Consider the following 23664-nt stretch of genomic DNA (forward strand, 5'->3'; position numbering starts at 1 on the left):
TGCTCTGAAAGCCAAATGGCTTAAGTCTATGCATTATACAAGGTATTCCATCGATGGAGTCCCCATTGGCTCCATTGATGGCAAACCTCCTCTGACAGACCATAATAGTAGGTTGCCTTTGAAGGAAAGACTTTATACCATCTTCCCTGTTCAGGTGGATGGTGTAAAGTTTTTTTTTACCATGTTTATCATCACCTGTGAAAGCCTGCCACTAAGGACAGGAACAAACAATAATGACCCCCCACACCATCCGAGAAAACACTCAAGGTAAGAGGAGGTCATTTGTATCTTATTTAAAAAAAATTAACTCTCATTTTGAAACTTTGATTTCGTAAAACAAGAAACATTTGAAAAGTTTGATGGCTATACTTCATGGCTGACGATACAGTCAGTCAAACTTTCCATACATTGATAGGAATTGCCTTAACAATAACTCTTGTCTATATACAGGGTTGTCTGCAGGGTTGGGGGATAACTCTAAATTTGGCAGGGGGAGCTCTCCTGGAATTGCCAAACATCTGCCATCCCCATTGAGTACCTTACATCTGCCAAATTCTATATCAGAACATTGCTGATGTTAGTATTCTGCCCTATCATGTTAATCAAAAAGAAATTTGGAAAAAACATTTGAAAAAACAGTACAATTTCACATTAATTGTGTGTACAAAATATAGTTTGATAAACAGTCACACCAGCTTGGAAAATTCCTTGATTTTCTTTTATCAACCCATACTTCACTTTACATACACTTTTCAATGTTCTTATTTGTTTTTATCCATCTTTCAAAATAATTTATGTAAGCAAAGCATGATCTGTAGAATCTTGACTTTCTTTTCTAGGTAGAGTGCAGAGTGAGTCACTTACAATTAATGAGGGCAACAAGCGTACCTCATCCCTATTCTGTATTGGTGTTGAATATAAAGAACTTGACCCAGCCGGGATGCCATTTAATTGTGCCCCGGCTGAACTCTGGAATAGCATATAATTTATGCCAGTCAGTATTTTTTTTAAATCACGGTACTGCCTCCACTGTGGTGGCTAATTTGGTGTCAATGTTATGTAGTTAGCTAGTGCATGAAGTACTCCAATTGCATTTCTATTGTAGTTGATTGCCTAGCTAAATCTTCAACTGGGGCAGAAGGAGTAGGACACCTTGACATTTGTAGCCTAAATATTGGCAGAGTCTGAGAAATCTCTTGGATAAGATATGAATCACCAAATGAAATATCATCTGCCTTATCTGTACTTGCTCATTTACAATAATCATTATTAGCAAATTCCAAAAATGTAGGTATGTCTGTTAACTTAGCTTTACATATTACAATTAGTGATTCTCAATCTTGTACTCTGATCACTACTGGTGATTCACTTAGTATCAGGGAGAAGTAATGGCAATTATCTTGGAATCACATCAATACAAATGGCTGTGTTTTACCTACCCTTTGCCTCTCACACTGAGGACTCTCAAAACCCTACCAGTAAGGAGGATGGGTAATGTGAGGTGGCTGAAAAACAAACATGCCCAAAGGATCCTGAATATGAGAGATAATCTGTTCTTTTGCAAGATTAAGGTTTAACTGTCACTCTATAACACAAATAATAGAGGTTTTATACGATTCAGCATAATGTATTGCACAGTAAAAAGCTATATTATCTAGAGGAGGACAAGTCAGTGCATAATCCTTACCGTTGCAATCCCTGGGATTTGAAGACGTGCTGTATGAAGAACTGAATCCTGTGCAAAGTCTTTGATGGTGTAGATTTTGTTACTTGGATCAATGACTTGAATCAGTGGCAGTGTCCCATCAGGTTGCCATGAGATTACAAAGAAGGTATCATTCCCTACTGTGCTGTCTAAAGCTACAGTCCCGCGTAACAACTGGCCAGGCTCAACTGCATCAGCAATACTTTCAAGCTATTGTCAAAGAAAGAAGATAAAACATTAGTTTATAGTCAAAGCAATACATGGGGAGTTACTGAGTGTAACATTTAAACAGAAAATGCTATTGTAATCTTTTAATGTTTGCACAGAGACACATCACGGCTATTTTTCAAAATTCTGAAACTCATTATTTTGCTACATCTCTATTAATTATGTTTTAGCATAGTTATGTATCATTTATGGAATAATCTTTGGCTGTAGGCATCCATGGAAGTGCACAGCGGAAGATGGCCATTCGTTGTGGTTTAGCCACAAGAACAACCTCCACTGAGCCCACCATAAGTCAAATACAGTCATAGGTGGCTGGCCGTCCAAAGCGGTTTAGGCACAGGGACCTGCTGCATTTAATATGTGACCAAAAATGTACATAGTCTATAACTCACACAACAGCCATGTGCATTACACATCTCTTCTCCTCTCCCTAATAGCTCTTAGCAGCTATCCATGTTGCAACAACTAGTATGAAAGTAGGGACTTTCAAATTCATTTACAGCAAGATTCCTCTGCTCCACTTTACCAGCTTGAGCTTAGGTGCTATGTAGTCCAGAAAGTGGCCACCTTCAAGACACTCTGGCCCATATTTATACTTTTTAGCGCCGCATTTGCGTAATTTTTTGACGCAAAAACGGCGCAAACTTGCAAAATACAATTGTATTTTGCAAGTGTGCGCCGTTTTTGCATCAAAAAGTGGCACAAATGTGGCGCTAAAAAAGTATAAATATGGGCCTCTGTCTGATATTGGCTGCTATTTGGCTGGTGCTAGTTCAAAGGTCCATTAAAATACTATGCATCATGGATGGTGGCTTTGGTGGTGGACTTATTTCAGTCATTTCATCCATAAAAAGGCAATTAATGCTTGTAGCCTAAAGTCTGAAGCTGAGTACTGGCAAGTTCTTATCTACAATTGAAATTAAATATGTAGCAGTCTTAATAAACAAGTGAACTACAAACCTGAATAGACTGTTGTGATATAATTCCACTTCCGTCCGAGATTCCACTGAAAGCATCAATTAAACCATTTGAGTCAAGCTTGTCTGTTGCAGAAAACTTAAAGCCCTCTGAAATACAGAAGTTGTTTATAAAGCAAAACTGTAAGTCCCCCTTTTCTTCAAATTTAAGCAAAGAACTGTATTTTATTAAGATAGAGGAGAAGGAGGCAGAAGAAGGTAAATGAAGATGAAGCCAGAAGAAGCAAGAAGAAGGAGGAACTAAATATAAGGAAAAACAAAGGGGTGAAAAAAGAAGGAGAAAGGAATGTGCAGGGAGAGGGTTTTTTTCTAGGGCCAAATAACACAACATTCCTTGATTCCAAGACATTTCTTTAGAATAGTACATGCTACTTTTGCACAAAGAAAACATTAACCGCCATGTACAGTCACACGAAATGTATAACCAAATTTATCATAAAAGGATGCACCTGTCATGTCTGCTAGTTTTTCCAAGTCCTTGGCTGCATTTGGGCCCAGTGCTATTGTGTGAATCGTTGCACCGCTACTTGCGACTTCTCCAAAGCAAGCACTTATGCCAGTGTCTTCTCCATCAGTTAAGAGCACTATTTCCGACCCATGAGTATTGCCATCCAATTTTCTGATAACCTAGCAATTGAATGATTGATAGCAATTACTGACACTCAATAAACTGAAACTCCTTAAACAATATTTCTATTTTAGTCAGCATAACAACTCAGAAATGGTAGAAACGTTGGTTTTACCAATTAAATACTCACTGGCAACACTGAGGCGGTCATTCTGACCGCGGCGGGCGGCGGTCGCCGCCCGCCATGTGGTCACCGCCAAATGGTCGCTCCGCGGTCAGAAGACCGCGGATGCCATTCTGGCTTTCCCGCTGGGCCGGCGGGTGACCGCCAAAAGGGCGCCCACCGGCCCAGCGGGAAAGCCCCTGCAACAGAGAAGCCGGCTCCGAATGGAGCCGGCGGTGTTGCAGGGGTGCGACGGGTGCAGTAGCACCTGTCGCGATTTTCACTGTCTGCTAAGCAGACAGTGAAAATCATGGTGGGCCCCTGTTAGGGGGCCCCTGCACTGCCCATGCCAGTGGCATGGGCAGTGCAGGGGCCCCCAGGGGCCCCACGACACCCGTTCCCGCCATCCTGTTCCTAGCGGTAAAAGCCGCCAGAAACAGAATGGCGGGAAGGGGGTCGGAATCCACATGGCGGCGCTGCAAGCAGTGCCGCCATGAAGGATTCCCTGGGCCAGGGGAAAACCGGCGGAAACCGGCGGGAAACCGGCGGGAAACCGCTGGATCCCCTTTTCTGACCGCAGCTTTACCGCCGCGGTCAGAATGGCCCTGGAAGCACCGCCAGCCTGTTGGCGGTGCTTCCGTGGTCCCCGGCCCTGGTGGTCATGGACCCCCAGGGTCGGAATGACCCCCTGAGTCTCTAAAGAAGGCAACCATCTGCTGTCTTATGCACTGTCCCTGTCCACGCCTGGCATACCATCAACTGGGTACACACAGCACAAAGACAGGTCACTATGGTACTTGCAAAATCAGTGGTCCCAAGTGTAGTCACAAATTGAGATAAGAGAGTAGGAAGGGTTGATGTTTTGAGTTTTGAATTAGTGAATGTCTTAGAGTGGAGTGCTGTCTGAAGTGGCTGATGTGCCTCTAGTGGTTATGACTAAAACAAGGAAATAACACTTCTCTTTTATTTTTGTTGATTGCTGCTACAAGCACTGGCATTAGTTTGTGATTTTCATTTATGTTTCTGCACTTTCACTGCAACAATCTTTCCCAGCAGTTTAAGATATAACTGAATCACTATGGAAAACTCATTTTGGAACTGCATTTTAAAGGTTGATGATGGTACAGTTGGGCTTCATCTGGGAAGGAACTTAATACCAGTTAAATTAACAGCAATTGTTACAGATTTCTAGAAATCACTCATGATTTAAATATTAACATTTATATTTGGACAAACACATTTTAGAGTTCTTTACATTATTAATTAGAATTTCTTTGATTTGATTGCTGCTAATAAGTGTTTTGCTGGGGGGGCGGGGAGGTTTCAACAAAGAGCTTTTTCAAGGTTGTAAATAGGACAGAAAGAATGGTGCAATTCTAACTGACCATACCTAAAGGATCATTGTTTTCTACAAATCTGTAGTATGTTATCTTTCCTAGCAGTATAAAGTAATGGTTTTAATCACTCACTTCCTATTACACCTCATTTAAAGTGCATTTTGCACTTTTAAACTTTAACTGCACATTTCCTGTGCAGGTTGGTGTAAGTATTTGTCCTTCTCGAAATAGTGTACTTGTATTCTTTATCTTCAATTTCTCCCATGACATAAATGTTGAAAGTACTGACTTACCACCACACTCTGCTTTAGACTTTAGAGAGCTCCTTGGTTTCCTGTGCCCACGTGAGTTGCGCCTACAGTCCAGGTTTGGTTTTTTGCAGTCCTAGACAAGTAGTACTAATTGTATAATGGAAATAAGAGGGTTGCAGCTCCCAGAATGCAAAGCAAAAATCGGGCCTGCATAAGATGTTTATGCATGGATCTGGGAATCATGACAGCTCTGGCTTCACATGGTCACCTTCAGGAATATGAGGGTATCTTCTCTCTGCTCCAGTTAAATGTATTAGGTACTACCTTTGCAACTTAGAGCATTTTATGTTCACATGTTATATGAATGCATGCTCAACATCAATTGCTTGTTTATGCAGTTCTGTTCTGCATCACTGATGACTGCAGTAATCATTAGCATGCAAGGTGTTTTTGCCTCCGTAACATTTCATCACCATGCCATGGCAATGAGTCCACATTTGTTGCTTGCAAGGGCTGTTTAGTGAGCCTGGTCTGTGAACTTTTCTAGTAAAAATAGCAGTAGGAAAATAGCAATAGAACCCTGTACAAATCTCAACACGCACTGAGTAACTCACACTGTGGTAAGCATTTAGATATTTTTACCTATATCAGATCAGAGTGGCCCTCTGTGAGATCAAGTAATGAGCCACCATTCAGGGAGATTCTTCTAAATCTTTGAACATAGCAGGCAATTTAGGAATAACATCCAATGTAGCTCTTCTTACAAAGCTCAGGTAAATGAACTTACTTCAATCGGCTTTGTACGCCACAGACACTTATGCAGCATCTTTCCTCTTCTTCCAAATGACTGGAAGGAATCATAACTGCCTTCCTGACTACAGTTCCGTTTATTTGGCTCTTGGTCTTTCTTCTAGAGACCATAATTTTTCTCATTCAACCAAAATGGTTCACAGAATAATAATTGTAAATGCCTTTCTGGCTGTCACAGTGCCATACACCAGACTGGACCTCGCTTCTTTCAATCACTGATACAAACTACTGCTTGATCTGAGCTCCAGCTCTTCTTTTCTGGTATCTGCTCCTACCATAGCACAACACCGCTCTTAATGCAGATGCGTACCTGACGTCAAAGACAGGAGCTCACAGTCTCCCAAATCCTCTGTCCTAAAGGTGCAAAATCCTGTTTTTTTCTATAAAATCCTTCATGATCTTTATGATGTATTCTGGTTGAATATATGCACCTTTAGGACTGGGACATTCTTCAGGGTAGTTGTAGAGCTAAACAAATTCCTCTATCTCCATTACATACAAACAGAATGAACCTCCCACAGTTTTATGATTTCATTATTGATATTACTACAGTTATGCTTCTTAAATGTAAAAGAACAAACGGTACATAGAAACCAGGGCATTTTGTATATTCAGTATTTTAAAAATATGTGTATCAGGTGACATGTTATGAGTTGTTACACAGGCTAGAAAGCAAAACCTTTACCTCAAATCCAGTCCTTATTCCACTGCAGATATTGGTTCCTCCATCAGCTGTACTTGGGAGCTGGGCAATTAACTGTTGTCTCGACTCGGCATTTTTTATGACAGTAAGCGGGGCTTTCATTATCGCGCCACTGCTGAATACGACAATGCCAATGTGAGAATCTATTTCAATGATCTGCAAGAGGAACAGTTCTGCAGCCTGTCGCATTCGATTGATGCGATTCTCCTATAAAAAATGAAAGATAAACATTCACATTTTATTGGAAGAAGGTCATTTTTAACATGAATTGGAGTCACATTTTTCTAAGTGCATCAATGCAATTTCTAAGATTGTGCGGATAGGCATCACCTGTCTTCAATGACGTGAATCCCTTTGACATGGGGCCAGTTCATCCTTCAATATACTAGTTATTAGAACAAAGAATGCTCACTCTAAAAATAGCAGGAGAGGTTCAAACTTCTAAACCCCCAATTATGAGTGCCTGATCAGAGGTTAAGAACAAAATCCAATGCTACAGGGATTTCAATTTATCTGGTGAGATGAACAGCACCTATACCTGAATTTGACTGGCAAAAGGAGAATATCACGCATATGTGATGCTTTTCACACCATCTTCAGCATTGTGTGGTACTTACTGGGCAGGTATGACCTGCCAACATTTTCATGTGGAAAGCTGCAGAAGTGTGCTGTTTGCGCAAAATGAAAAATTGTGATATGTGCAGTAACAGCACTTACTGCACATATCGGAATTAACCAGGGCACTCATACTCAGGACCTAAGTTAAATGGTCTAACTTAAAATGCATCTTTCACCAAACAACATTGTGTGTACTGCAGGGAAATCTCTGTATAGAAAGCAATTTAGGAAAGTTTTGGACGAATGTAAAAAACTGTCCAATATTGTCAGTTTACATATAGAATTATTTCAGAAAAATGTGTCCCTTTTAGTTTAAAGATAGAAATTGAGCCACATTATCCAAACTCTTCACGGACCACAACAGACTTTTGTGTCCATTTCAGCAGGTCTGATACAATTTGGTATTCCTCAGGCTGCTGCAAATACTTGTGAGGTCCCTTCAACAAAAAACCCTGCATCTGCGCAATTTATTAGTGCATAATAGGAAGGAGGCATTCCTTGATTTTGATAGGTCGTAACGTCTTGCTAATGAGAGAACAACTTTGTGCACTCCTCATATTATTGAAGCATATATACATGCAAGTTGACACTGGAGGATGTGCCAGACGCTGACTTACAGTAGGTTGCGGACTGGCACTTATCTTCATTGTGCTAAGACTATGGTCAAGTTTTTGGAGAAGAATGGACGAGGAGGAGGAATGACACCAGCCTTCCATAAGTATCACAGTTTACCCTGGCCCTCAAGCTCACAGTTACGGGTTTGCTACTGTGGGTTGCTGCCTTTCCTCTATACTCTTATGTTTTTATTTTTTCATTTTTGCTAAACCTGATTGGCCGTTACAGGTTTAGGTGAAATTTATATTTTTTACGTACAAGTAGCAGCTTCCTTCCTTAGCACTTTCTTTTTGCAAAGTAGCACATTAATACACTTTTTTGAAAAAGATATTTTTTTTACTTTATTTTATTTATTCTGTGTTTATTTGCATAGAACCTGCGAATAAACATGTGTTTTTTTTAGTAATCCACTTAGTGCCATTTGCAAGCATGCAAGGAGAGTTCCAAGGACCACCAAGGACCTTCTCAGTGACCCCTATGGGAGGGGTATGCTGTCAAAATCTGCTTCACTCCAACCCCCTACGGATCAACCATTGGTATCTTTCCAAAAGCAGTCACGCATTCACTGTAAGCCAACACTAACATTGCTGAAGCAATGCTGCTCCTATCTGCATAGGTGGAACCTCCGCCCAGTAACATAGTCCTTCTTCTTTCAGGAGAACATTGGCCCCCTGAACACAATGAAACAGTAAGTTCAACGTCACTATTGTTTCTTTGAAATGCAGTCATGAAGGCCCTGGAGACTGTTCTTTTTTTTATAATATGGCATACATCTTAAATTTGCACTTTGTGATGCCAAACAAGGTTCGCCAAGGTGCAAATCAGTTCCTTATTCACCTTCCTTTCTTCAGAACCACGTCTTCCAGTTTGTCAACGGATCTTAAGTGATTTGAAATGCACTGTTTTGAATAAATGTTTTTAGAAGATTCTTAGTGGTGAGAAGCTGAGCGTAATGCAGAAGGAATTACTCATCACGTAAATCTAGGTTACAGTCAAAATTACCACAGAGATGTTTACATTACTATCAAATACAGTTGTAGTGCGAACGTTGGTAAGACGCCCACATTTTCATGTTGGAACAGCTTTATCAGTAGCACAGAGCACAAAATGTATTTATCATGACTCACTAAAAGGCTCTGGATGAACTACTATTGCCTGTTTATAATTTGGCTACTTCCAGCAAATGGGAGATATATATTAGTGAGCACACTGGATCATCCCTAGGCCCGGCTTTCAAGAAAAAAAAACTACAGCCCCCATTTCGAGTGGTGTTATTTCACCCAGCGTAGCATCTTTGTGTGAAAAAAACGAAATTAAGAATTACAAGCGTGCCAGATGCCAGAATTATAGGGTCAGAAATCTTCAAACATGGTAATTCCTGACCCGGAGATACCAGAGCTCTCAGAAGGCTTCAGAGGTCGGGGCTGAGGCAAGCATCACTGAACAGCCCACCTGCTGCCTATGGCAGAACAGAAGAAAGGGGCAGCTAATGCTGAATTTTGACAGCTAAAAGCATGCCCGTAGCCCCTACCCTCCATCGTCATCCTCACTCCACACCAGCAGGCCCGCTAATATTTTCTGCCTGCTCAGAGAACGTGGAAAATGTCTGCATTTTATTTACCACAAAGGTGAAAAACTACCTGGAAAAGTTCACAGTAAATCCATGTGCAAGTAGTTATTCTCCATTTCGTGAAATAACCTTGTAACTAATATCACAAAACAGTCTCTCACCTCAACCCGAGCAGAATTGGATCATCTATTTCTGCCTTTAAAACGTATAGTGCAGACAACTGAAAGAAAATAAAAAAAGACTAAGAAGAAAACAGAGGAGGAAGACGTGAGAGTGGACCAAGCATACAGACCCACTATTGCCATACGTGGAGGAGCATTCATGGGAGCAGCAAGAGTTGAAGCTTGTAATAATGCAATGGTGGGGGAGTGAACATTGGGTATTAAAGCACCGACCATGTCAGTCAAGTTAGCCAAGGCCCAGAGTGCAGGCTCCCACAGACCTACAGCTGCAGCATGACACACAGGAATGAGGGAGGGCATAGCAATGTATTCCCAAGAGACGTTTTTGATCTCTTTAGCATTCTAGAAGCATGAACAGGATACACCGTCGGAACCTCGGCTCATTTGACCTCAGTTTCTCCTCCGAAAGGACAACAGTAGAATATAAAGGATAAAAAGAACAAGTACTTCGTGCGCAATCAAACGTGAATACATTTCCAACATTAACACACAATTCCCAAGTGCAGCAGAGAGTTAGAGAACATATGTTTACAGACAGAGAAAGCATACTCCGATCCACTATCAATCACACACCCAGAGCTGTCCCCTTAACTACTGGTTCATATAAAGCCTCTTGTGTTTGTAAGTGGTTCCCTTTGGCAGCAATCTCTCAGTCAGTATTAGGTGGGCTTCCGTTATGATCTGATGGACAAGTAGAAAGATTGCAAGTGCATGCACTAGCACTGAATAGATGCTAAGATCCTGGCTAATTCAGCTATCGGCATGGGCACAAGAACCACCGACGGAAGGACATTCTCTCTAGTTAAATCCCATTCACAAATATCGCACATTAACTGAGCGAAAGATTTGAATTTAATGATTTCAGATTATGTTCAACATCTAGGTTTTCCAAATAATGCTAAAATAAAATGAACACTAAGCTTCAACGTGAAGGTTTATACAGAATCAGACACTTGCATGCATTAGTGAAATGTTCAATTAATTGTGCTACTTGATGTAGCCTAGTAAACTGCAAGGGCAACGTATGACATGTATTTATATTTCACAGTTTCATTATTTTAAAAAAAACATGTTTATGAGAGCATGATTAGAAAACATAATTTTCATGCTTATATTTGCATTTCTTTACCAGATTCATGCTTCCAGAAATATCAAGAACTAGGCAGACCACTCTGTTCTTGATCTGCAGTAGAGAGAATAATGGTGGATCAGGGAGGCTGGTGCCACTTATTGGAGAAGTTCCTTTGAAGTCTGCGGACTGTTTGATGACTTCCCATGTGCTTTGGTAGTTGCACATCTTGTTTTGCATGTGTGGGACTTCGGTGTTGTGAGTTTTTTCATCACAGAAATCAACCACCTATAAAAGTAATAAAAATGCAGCACGTTTACACCCTTTTAACCTCATTACATTGTGATTTAGACCAAAGTTTAGTGTGTCATCATATTTCAACCAGAAATCTTTCAGCACAGTGCAAGAGCAACAGTTAATGTATGATGTCAGTGCATTACAATACACAAATACAATACATTTATGTTGCGGGTCAATCCTAAAATTATAAAATATTTCACGGACCACAAAATGATACACTTTTTATAAATGGGAGTAGACACCAAGGCAAATCAGACACATCTATAGGAAAGCCCCTAATCTTTCTCTTGACACATTTATTTGAGATCTTCTTGCCTCAACTGTAGGAAGCTGGCTCTTTATATGTATATACCAAAATGAGATATATTGTGCAAAGAGTCCAGGTTTTCCCGTATACATAGGCAGGGACTGTCTCTAGCAATCCCAAGGTGCTCTCTTATGGGATAGTTTGGTTGAGCAGCCTTAGGCATATCAGAGAGGAATGTTAGACATCTGCTATAGGCACATAGTCAATAAATGATGGACAAACCTTAATTAGGAGATGCACACCAATTTATAAAAATGACACATATCTTTATATAATATTAGGTGCCAAAATCATCACAATCTTGTAAGTACATTTTGGAAGTGAGATTCTTAAGTTTTGAAAAGTCAACACAATGTTTCTTAAGCTGCAATGTGAACCTATGAAGGAAAAATGTACTGCAACCAGGTACTCATTAGTGACTTACATGACTAATCTTCCAGACTTAAGGTGAGTATTGGGCTGGGTCCGACGCCACATCAACAGCTCATCTAGTGCAGCACTGGAGTGGCTGGGTGCAGAGGTGAAGTTCAACGTCGGGTGTCCAGTTGAAGTCAATGGAGATTGGTCCGGTCAGAAAGATGCTGCTGGTTAAGACTCAGGGGCTAGTCCTGGTGACCCAACAAGGGAGCTCAGGTCTGGCAAAGCTTGGGGACTTGGGGGCTCTTTTGGTCCCTATCTCCGGAGGCCAGAGCAGTCGGGTGCAGAGGTGTCCTGATGCATTGGGTCTCTGTCACTTGAGGCAATCGCAGTAGAAAGGCGCTGCTAGCGAGGACTGGGGGCTCCAGTCCAGCTGAGCCAACAAGTGGGACCAGGTCTCACTAGGTGGGGGGATGTGGGGACACCTTTGGTCTACTTCTCCTTGGTCAAGCGTAGTCAGGTGCAGAGGTGACATGAGGCATCGGGGTTTTGTCACTGGGTCACTCGCGGTAGAGGGGGGCCTGCACAAAGAGGCTGCAGGAGGCATTGGAAAGTCCACAATTGGTAAACCCAAGTTCGGCTTCGAATCTGGAGGATCTGGGGACAATGCAGGCACCCTTGGCCAGCGTCACTCCTGGCTGGGGGCACGGGTGCAGTGATGCTTTCCGGTGTCTGGTTTTAACGGTCTGGAGTCCTTGCAGATCTTCTGGGGTGCCTGCAGGATACAGGGGTGCAGCTCTGTAACTCCACAGGAGTTCCTGGATCTTGGTTGAAGGCTGGAAGTCCTCCCAGGCTTTTGGAGGCACAGGCAGTTGCAGGACAAGTCATCTTTGACACAACTGTTGAGGAAAACAGGCAGACCGGTTGGGGTGGGGCCAAATCATCTGCTGATCTTCTATTCTTATTTTTGCTACTCTTCAGGGTCCATCTTCCTTCAGGTTGGCAGAATCTGCTTTTCTGGTTACAGGGCTCCTCTAAATACTAGATTTAGAGGTCTAGGGGAGTGTAGGGTGGTAGCCAATAGGCCCCCTATATGTTCACTTCCTTGGGAAGTGGGCATAACTCTGTCCCACAGTTCCATATTCTGCCGTCTCCAAGATGGCAGATTTTCAAATTTCTTGTCCACATCAGGTCGCTCACCTTAGGGGTGGAACTGGCCTGAAGAAGGACACGCCTCTCTGACTACTAATTGTCCAGGTGCCAAATGGGCCCTGGGTTGGGGGGGTCAGCATCCCCTCACCTCTGAGGGAAACAAGTTTCACATGCCAAAGGCAGTGAGATCTTTGAAGCTCCCAGCCTTGGAATGTTTATTTGCAGGTCATTCTGTTGGAAGGGGTGTGGAACTGCCAGAGCAGGCTTTGTTGCTGCTCTGGCTGGTTAAGACCAGTCAGCCAGCACACTGATAGCTGGTAGGTTTTTCTGGGGGCACTTCTAAGGTGCACTCTGGGTGCATGAATTAATAAATCCATCACTGGAATTAGTGAGGGTTTATGAATATGAGACATTTGATACCAAACATCCCTGGTTTCAGCAATGCCATCACGTACCTTGGGTACTCGTATTAACCAGCATCCAGCACATACTTAAAGAGGCTTCCCTGATCACTTACTATGTCTAATAATCGACCAAGACATAGCAGGGGCATTTCTGCTTTTGCAGACATGTCCACACATAAGATAATGCATGGTGCCTTAGAACTGGAAGGCCTGCTGTAGGAGTGACGTACATATTGTGCATGCAGTGTCAGTGGGCATGGCACACAGGTTGTATGCTATGTTGTGTTTTCAATTTTGTCTGCACCAAGACACGCAGCCTTCAATGGCAGTCTAAATGAGCTAGTTGAGAGGTCCCCTAGGGTGGCACAATACATGCTGCACTCCTTAGGGACCCTCTGGTACTCATGCCCTAGGTACCTGGGGTACCACTTTGTAGGGACTTACAGAGGCACCAAAGGTATTCGAAATTGGGGAAAAACTGTGCAGTTTAGGGAAAGAGATCTGGCAATGGGACCTGGATAGCAGGAGCCCAATGCACTTTCTGTCAAAACTGCATCAGATACCAGGCAAAAAGTTGGAGTGACCATGTACAAAAGGGGCACTTTCTTACTCAACTCCCTCCTTTGAACACAGGAGGCTCTTCCTCTTTTAATCTCATATAACAGCATACAAATGTTAGCCTGCCTTCACATTCCTATGTCACATCCACAAGGTCTTGCCATTCTGCACTGTGCTGCTTAAAGTTAGCATACGTCTAACACAGACATTCCTAACTCACTGTACCAGGAAATCCATCATGAAGGAAAGATAAGACATGAATTGGATTGCAAACAAAAAGAAGAAAAATTATGAAACATTCCTAGAACAACAACAAAGTTTAACATGTGTCCATAGTATGAAAGGTCAGCAGTACTACTGGGTTGACATCACATGGAAAGGCCTCTCCTCTGAAATTCCATTTGATCATTCCCAGACTGTTGTGCTCAAATTCATTCTGGTGCAACAGGGCACTGATGAAAGACTATTGTCTCCAGATCCAATGTGAGACCACCAAATTGCATGTGCCCTTTCCAACATGCTATTTATTAATTCACAGAAAAAGGAACGGCATTATTAAGAACTAAATACCAACTAATGATCAGGATGTTCACACTCAAAGATGATTGACTGGGAGCTCTGTAGAAGAACTTGCAGAGCCTGGCATGTAACTTGCAGAGCCTGGCATGGTGTGCTATATGCCTTGCAATCACCTAATTTAATGGAAATCAAGGATTATGAGTGGAAGTAGGGAAAGCCATAATTTGCCTGCCGCGCTCAGAAGTGTCTACTCCCAGAAAAAGGAAAACAGACAGAGACAGCCAGACTGATTTCTATCATTTATCTCAGCTGGAAAGCTACAGCTGTCAAGTATCAAGAACTGGTCCCTTCCAGGTCATGTGTATATGCCATGATTACACTAATATGAGTCCTATCATTAAAATGTAACCTTGCTGGGACTAAATAAAAACAATTTTGGAGTAAACATGCCCCCAAAACATCAACATCAATTATCAAGGTGCCATGAAAGCTGTATAAGAAGGATTCCATCCATACCCCAGATGGACTAAAGACAAATCATCCTGCAATTCCACCTTCATGAACTTTAAAGCTAAACTTCCGTTGTCACAGTAGTCTACACTGGTTTCCACTGTTGTATGATAGGATACCTGATAGGGTGCAAATACAGCGTCACTCACAGAATCAATGACATTCAAGCTGATAAGCCCCCATAAGAGTTCAACCACTGGTGAAACTAATTCTGTGAGACTTGGAGAAGTAACTGGATGTGGCTCAGGAGCTTGACATCGCATATCGCTGAAAAAACCCACAATGGGGCAGATTTACGAGAAACTGGAGCTTTAGCACTGATGAGTCAATTTATTTGCCTCTGCCCAACCTAACAACACCATGGGTGCACCATATTTATAATGCGGTGCACCATGGCACACGTTAGGCCAATAGCATCAACATTTTTTATGCTATTATGACTCTTTGCACCACTAACGTCAAAAAGTTTTACGTTAATCGAGCAAAGTGCAAGGAGGCCCATAGGATAATATGGGGGTGTCATTTTAATGCCTTCTTTGAGCAAAAATCTTGTAGCTTTCACTGCACTAGTTTTGGGGGCCTCCTAATGCTGGAGTGCCCACTTGCATACATTATGCCTGGCGCAGGCATAATGTGGCGCAAGGGGTGCAAAGTGGCGCAATGGCTTCCTAGTGCCACATTAGCATAAAAAATGACGCTAATATGATGCAAGGAGGAGCTAGGGGCTTATAAATCAGCCCCAATGTTGTTCCTAAACCTGGCAACGACAAATGCTTTGCCCCACATTCAGGGTCACAGCATGCTTTAGGAGAACTTCCAGACTTATGGTGAGCCTGTTTGTAATATATGTATTTGGTAAATGTTACAAAGGAAAATGGGCGTGCTGCAAAATGTGGTGATTTCTCTGGAAGATCCTGGGAGGAATGAACTGGTTTATGCAGGTAGAAGCTCAGAACTTTCAAATAAAACAATGGAGGATATTCTTCTCTTCAGATCCGAGTTATCTGGAAAAGTACACTTCATCTCTATAGAGATCCAGGGTCATCAATCCATAACATTTCAAGACTTGGAACAGGAGAGAGTGGAATGGCAACTCCAAATCTTCTCTGGGAACTAAATCATTAACAAATGTGTGCAGACATTGAGCAGCCCTCTCATGGAGCAGGTGTCCCTTAATATCAGGTACAGAACAAGTGGTGAACGAAGTCACTTTGTGAGGGGCATGTGAAAACCAAAGCACTTGATATTTGTTAAGGGCAGGTGAAGGTTTTCCCTTCAAAGTGCAAACCTTTAATAAATTAATTGCTGTCAGACCAAATTCTTGTCCAAGTAAGGGCATAGGAGCTGGTTACTGCTTTAAAAAAAGCAGTCATAGAAGTTCAATAGTATGACTTGCTTCTTCCCATCAAGCAGAAGGTGGGACTGAAGGTACAGCGGAGAGAACTTGACAAAATACTGGCAAAAAACTGCTTGTTCCTGAATGAGAGAGTATGAAGATGCTTTTCTAAGATGACTCTAAAAGACCCTCTTCAAACTCTGCTACTGTTCAATTATAGAGTGTATGTCCCTGAAATGCTAACTTCAGTCACGTTTAATTAGTCACACTAGTCTTTCAATCTCTGAGCCACAGAGGGTCACTATTAGAGACTAATGCATAAAGTTACCAGTGATGCCACTCTAATGAGGAAGGAGGTGAGATTTGATGCAACCAGCTTGGTGGCTCTTAATTCTAAACAGAACTGCCTAATCTGAGCCTGGCAGGATGGAAGTGCACAGGTCCAGATATATTTTTTCATTAACTCTAATTCTCAACAGAATGCAAACTAGACCCCAATGTAAAGTTCAAATCTGAATAGGTTTCTTTAAGTTAGCTCTCCGTTAGTTACACCTAATGGAGACACGTACAGTTACTGATGACTGCCCTGTGGAGTTCAACATAAATGACAAAGGCGAGATTGATTTGCTGAACAACTTGGCAATACATTCTGACATTAAGCACTTATCGAGCTCTATCCTTTATCTCAGGATCACATTCATAACAGCTTGGAAGAAGCAAAGTAAAGACATATATGGAAATCAACTGCAGAAAAAATCTAAAGGCCTTGGAGGACATGGATAATGGACAATACCTTTTTGAGACGCCTGCTATCAGTCACACAATCCACAGCCTCCTTTATTGTCCACAAAGAATTAGGTGTTGCGTATATCTCAGATCTTTTGGCATGCTGCCTACTACTAAGAAGGGTCAGGAGCTGGAATAACCTCAACCTTAAACTGAACAAGATAATCATAAAAGACTGTTTGTCTTTGGAAAAGGATAATAGTATAGCGTGGCTCAGATGTAATAAGTCTGTAGTGGGAAAACTGGGACATACCAAGTTATTTGGTCCCCAGAAAGGGTCACAAAGAACAATGTGGGCTGGGTCAAGAAACATTTCCTCTCTGTTGTGCAGTCTGAAAGAGAAGATAGAGAGGTCTCTGTAAACCTTTAATACGAGCCTATATTTTACTAAAGTCTTGCCCCTCCGCAGAGCCTTACTTAGCAGTGGCCACAATTCCACATCATCGTTCTCTTCTAACAATATTTAGGTTAACTCTTCTGGATTGGATGCTTGCAAAACCGCAGGGGTGGAACAAAGTCACAAATTTCGGCCCCTATACTAGTGACGGTTTTTCAACACAAGACATCATGCATTTTGTCATGTTCCATGATCATTACTGTTTGCAAAGACAAACAAAATACTAATCAATTTCAATCATGCCACAAAGAATAACATGTATTACATATTAACACAGCCATGAATGTACTGCAGGTAGCAAAAATATTTTTTCTATTAACCAACAGTCTCTGTTCTGGAGCCCATCGATCATTTTATTCTGAAATATCTGGCGTCATTATACTATGCCATTCTATTTGACCTAATAGCTATCTCAGAAAAATATTGTACTATTATTTAGACTTTCTTTTCTAATCACACAACTCTCTGCCAAGGAAGGAATAAACTGCATATTTATTACATCTAACTGCACGATTTATATGCATAGTAATCAGAAACATAAATTGCAGAAAATAAATTTGAGCCATGTTTTGGCATGCATACATCATCAATCTGATGTAGGTCAGAAAAATGACGGGAATTGGTTGTTTTCCACCTTTCTGACTCATGACAGTGTAGCATTTTTTTAACGTTTTTATTAATTCATCATTTGTATGTACAAAACATAATCACAAGCTGTGGAGCCACTTTATTTAAATGGTGATTGTACAAGTACAGGAAATTTGTTTAACTCTATGCATTCTTTGTTTAATATTTTTGAAGTGTGAGCACTACAGTAGAGAATAAGATTTGAAAGTTGTAATCTAATATACTAAGAAGAAGAGCCTGTAGATATGTAGTTGCAAAATGCTGGCAAAGGCTCAACAGTTTGACCCCTTTGCTGCCAGGCCTTTTCCCCTCAGGAGCCAGGCCTTTTTTGGGGCTATTTGGGGCAGTTCGCGCTTAGGCTCTCATAACTTTTTGTCCACATAAGGTACCCATGCCAAATTTGTGTCCTTTTTTCCAACATACCAGGGATTCTAGAGGTATCCATACTTTGTGGTTTCCCCCTCAAGGAAACCAAGAAATTAGCCAAAATATAGTGAACATTTCTTTTTTTTTTTAAACAAATGGGAAAAAAGGGCTGCAGAAGAAGGCTTGTGGTTTTGTTCTCTGAAAATGGCAACAACAAAGGGTTTGTGGTGCTAAAATCACCATCTTCACAGCTTTCAGCAACAGGCAGACTTGAATCAGAAAACCCAATTTTTCAACACAATTTTGGCATTTTACTAGGACATTCCCCATTTTTACTATTTTTTGTGCTTTCAGTCTCCTTCCAGTTAGTGACAGAAACGGGTGTGAAACCAATGCTGGATCCCATAAACCTAAACATTTATGGAAAGTAGACAGAATTCTGAATTCAGCAAGGGGTCATTTGTGTAGATCCCACAAGGGTTTCCTACAGAAAATAACAGCCGAAATAAATAAAAATATTGAAATTGAGGAGAAAACAACAACAATTTTTCTCCATGTTTTACTCCGTTAACTTTTTCCTGTGATATCAGATTTTTGAAAGCAATATAGCGTTACGTCTGCTGGACTATTCTGGTTGTGGGGATATATAAGGCTTGTAGGTTCATCAAGAACCCCAGGAACCCAGAGCCAATAAATGAGCTGCACCTTGCAATGGGTTTTCATTCTATACCGGGTATACAGCAATTCATTCGCTGAAATATAAAGAGTGAAAAATAGGTATCAAGAAAACTTTTGTATTTCCAAAATGGGCACAAGATAAGGTGTTGAGCAGCAGTGGTTATATGCACATCTCTGAATTCCGGGGTGCCCATACAAGCATGTGAATTACAGGGCATTTCTCAAATAGACTTCTTTTTTACACACTGTCTTACATTTGGAAGGAAAACATTTAGAGAAACACAAGGGGCAATAACACTTGTTTTTGCTATGCTGTGTTCCCCTAAGTCTCCCAGTAAAAATGGTACCTCACTTGCATGGGTAGGCCTAATGCTCGGAACAGGAAACACAACATGGACACATCACATTTTACATTGAAATCTGATGTGTTTTTTGTAATGTGCCTAGCTGTAGGTTTTGGCCTCTAGCTCAGCGGGCACCTTGGGAAACCTACCAAACCTGTGCATTTTAGAAAATTAGACTCCTAGGGGAATCCAAGATGGGGTGACTTGTGGGGCTCTCATCAGGTTCTGTTATACAGAATCCTTTGCAAACCTCAAAACATGGCCAAAAAAACACTTTTTTCTCACATTTTGGTGACAGAAAGTGTTGGAATCTGAGAGGACCCACAAATTTCCTTCCACCAAGTCTCCCGATAAAAATTGTACCTCGCTTGTGTGGGTAGGCCTAGCGCCCACAACAAGAGAGGCCCCAAAACACAATGTGGAAACATCACATTCTCCCAAAAAAAACAGACCTGTGTTTTGCAAAGTGCCTAGCTGTGGATTTTGGCCTCTAGCTCAGCTAGACTAACCCTACCAAACCTGCGTATTTTTTAAAACTAGACACATAGGGTTATCCAAGATGGGGTGACTTGTGGGGCTCTCACCAGGTTCTGTTACCCAGAATCCTTTGAAAACCTCAAAATTTGGCCAAAAAAACACTTTTTCCTCACTCATATTTCGGTGACAGAAAGTTCTGGAATCTGAGAGGAGCCATAAATTTCCTTCCACCCAGCGTTCCCCCAAGTCTCCCGATAAAAATGGTACCTCACTTGTGTGGGTAAGCTTAGCTCCTGCGACAGGAAATGCCCCAAAACACAACGTGGACACATCACATTCTCCCAAAGAAAACACACCAGATTTTTGCAAAGTGCCTAGCTGTGGATTTTGGCCTCTAGCTCAGCCGGCACCTAGGGAAAACTACCAAAACTGTGCATTTTTTAAAACTAGACTCCTAGGGGAATCCAGGATGGGGTGACTTGTGGGGCTCTCACCAGGTTCTGTTACCCACAATCCTTTGAAAACCTCGTTTTTGTGGCCACAAAAACACTTTTTCCTCATATTTCGGTGATGGAAAGTTCTGGAATCTGAGAGGAACCACAAATTTCCTTCCACCCAGCATTCCCCCAAGTCTTTCGATAAAAATGGTACCTCACTTCTGTGGGTAGGCCTAGTGTCCACGAAAGGAAATGCCAAAAAACACTATGTGGACACATCAAAATTATCAAATACTGAACTACCCGTTTTTGCGGGGGGGAACCTTAGTTTTTGGTCCTGGGCTCAGCAGCCATATAGGGAAACCTACCCAACCCCGACATTTTTGAAAACTAGACACCCACGGGAACGCAGGGAGGTGTGACTTGTGTGGATCCCCCAATGTTTTCTTACCCAGAATTCTCAGCGAACCTCAAATTTAGCTAAACAAAAATCACAAATTGCCCCCATTTCTTTGTGGGATCACCGCACCGGGACACATTTCCTACCACCCAATGTTCCCCTCTGCCTCCTGGTAAAAATGATACCTCACTTGTGTAGGTGGGCCAAGTGCCTGTGACAGAGAAGAGCCAAAAACATGTCAAAATTGAGGGGGAACCAAAACGGGTCCAAAAGGGCAGTTTGAAAAAAAACATTTTTAGGCTGACAAGTGCAGCAGAATTTTTATCAGCATAGATGAGAATATGATGGGTGGTAGGAATTTTATGGATTCCTGCAGATTCCGGAAGGTTCCATCACAAAAATGTAGGGAAAATGTGTGATTTCCAGCAAAGTTGGAGGTTTGTAGGGTATTGTGGGTAAGAAAATGGTGCGGGTGCATGTGAAGCACACCACCCTGGAATCACCCAGATGTTTAGTTTTCAAATGTGTCTAGGTCTTGTGGATTTTTCTACATGGCAGCGTCCCAAAGTCTAAAAAGTGCAGCCCTCATCATTCGAAGTGGGACGATTTTGAGAGTTAGCCAAGTTCTCATGGCCCAAATGTACAACCAAAACTCAAAATAATCAAATGTCCTCTTGCTTGCTGTGGGATAAGATGTTTTAGTGTGCAGGGGGAGAGCTAAAAGTCTGTTACCTCCTTCAGTTGGGTTGTGGGCATAACCAGGGGCCCATACTGGTTGGTAGCCACCACCCCACTATTTTATGTTTTTTTTTTTTTATTCCCTGACACCCGGGGTAATTGCCCCATCTGCCCATCGGTGGGCAGAACAACTTTAGCCCCATTTATTTGGGGTGGGGTATGGCCATACCCCCACCCTCTTATTTTGGAAAAAAACATCTTACCTGGTCTCTGGTGGGCTTTCTGCCCCACTTGGGGGCAGATGGGCCTTCCAAAAATAGGCCAACAGTAATGTGCCCCCCAGGGGGAGTGACCCTTTCCCAAGGGGCTGCCCCCCCAAACAAAACACACACACACCAATCATTGGTGCCTAAGTGGTTTCTGCCCCCCAGGGGCAAATCGGCCTAATAGAAATAGGCCGATCTGCCCCCATGGGGAGCAGAAATGGCCTAACCCCCCCCCCCCCAGGGGAGCGATCCTTGCCTAAGGGGTCGCTCCCATTGCGTGAAATTGGCGCAAAAAAAAAAATCCCTGGTGCTTAGTGGTTTCTGCTCCCCTTGGGGGACCATTGGCCTAACAAAAATAGGCTGATCAAAATGGCCTAAAGACAATTTGCCCCCCCAGGGGAGCGACCCTTGCCTAAGGGGTAGCTCCCCACATATGAAAAAATAAAATAGACAAAAAAATCCATGGTCTCTAGGGTTTTCTGTCCCCCAGGTAGCAGATCAGCCTAATTACAATAGGCCGATCTGCCCCCAAGGGGGGCAGAAACGGCCTACAACAAATTTGCCCCCCCAGGGGAGCGACCCTTGCCTAGGGGGTCGCTCCACTCATGTGAAACCAACAAAAAAAAATCTCTGGTGTCTAGTGGTTTGATTGGCCTAATAAAAATAGGCCGATCTGCAAAGGGGGCAGAAATGGACTAAATACAATTTGGCCCCCAGGGGAGCGCCCCTTGACTAAGGGATCGCTCCCCATATATAAAAAAAAGTAAACATAAAAAATATATATGTCTGGTGTCTAGGGGTTCCTGCCCATCCTGGGGGCAGATCAGCCTATTATAATAGGCTGATCTGCCACCAGGGGGGTCAGAAAAGGCCTCAAAATATTTTTCCCCCCTGGGAAGCGGCCCTTGCCCAAGGGGCCTCTCCCCTTATGTATAAACATAAATAAAAAACTAAATTTCCTGGTGTCTAGTGGTTTGGGGCAGACTGGCCTAATAAAAATGGGCTGATCTGCCCCCAAGGGGGGGCAGAAATGGCCTAAAAGTAAATTTGCCCCCAAGGGAGAGACCCTTGCCTAAGGAGATGCTCCCCACATACATAAAAAAAAAAAATGATCCCTGGTGTCTAGCGGTCTGCGATCGGGCAGCAGAAATGCTGAGAAAGACTTTCCTTTCCTTTGATGTTTTTCTTGGCCCCTCCAGTGATCGGAGGAGAAATGCAAAAGCTAGAGCTTCCCCCATGGGCCCCTAGCTGGGCGTAACAGTTACGTCCTGGGCACCCGAGCGGTGCTGCCCTGGACATAGCGGTTACGTCCTGGGCAGCTCCCACCCGAGCGGTGCTGCCCAGGACGTAACCATTACGTCCAGGGCACCCGAGGGGTTATACGAGTGAAAAAAAACATTTTTTAATTTATTACTAAACTTTACAAAAGAAGACGTAAGATGCAGATTGACTATAGCCTCTCCACAGTCTGATAGTGGATCTAGAAAGCCCAACTGCATGTTGGGTCTCCAAGTGGAATATGAATACGATCTAGGATTATTAAAGACATCATGAGATAGAGTTTTGCTCCAATAGTAAAGTTATATTTAGGGAGAGTCTCAAACAGGATGTATTAGATTTTGAAAGCTCACTGAGCAGGTAAGAAAAACCACTGACAGCCCGATCAGAATAAATATTTTTGTTATTTTCTGATCTTTTTCTGATGTTAAGGGGAGGGCAATTAAGCCAGGCTGTGGGTAGTCTAAGTGGAGTGGATGTCCTTCACCAACTTGTACCTCTATTGAAGGAATGGATGGCACGCTTGAAATACATTGAAGCCATCAGTTAGACTGCCAATCAGCTAACCAATGCCTTCCACCAACAACACTCTCAATTACAAGTTGATGTCGTCAGAAAGCAGGCGGGTGAAGATTCTCAACGCCAACATAAAATTTTGCAATGGCATCTGCTGCAAAAAGGCTGAGCTAAA

General features: G+C 42.4%; 1 protein-coding gene across 1 annotated transcript in view; it reads right to left on the reverse strand.

Moving 5' to 3' along the window:
• The window catches only part of LOC138293113 (calcium-activated chloride channel regulator 1-like), a 102294-nt gene that overhangs the window by 46264 nt on the left and 32366 nt on the right, over window positions 1-23664 (reverse strand). The window contains exons 6-10 of the mRNA XM_069232131.1: window positions 10857-11084; window positions 6725-6949; window positions 3360-3537; window positions 2894-3000; window positions 1688-1915 (exon numbers count right to left, since the gene is read on the reverse strand). Of these exons, the coding sequence (XP_069088232.1) occupies window positions 1688-1915; window positions 2894-3000; window positions 3360-3537; window positions 6725-6949; window positions 10857-11084 (966 nt within the window). The remainder of the gene's footprint in view (window positions 1-1687; window positions 1916-2893; window positions 3001-3359; window positions 3538-6724; window positions 6950-10856; window positions 11085-23664) is intronic.

The sequence above is a fragment of the Pleurodeles waltl genome, chromosome 4_2, assembly GCF_031143425.1.
Source record: "Pleurodeles waltl isolate 20211129_DDA chromosome 4_2, aPleWal1.hap1.20221129, whole genome shotgun sequence".
Classification (NCBI taxonomy): Eukaryota; Metazoa; Chordata; class Amphibia; order Caudata; family Salamandridae; genus Pleurodeles; species Pleurodeles waltl.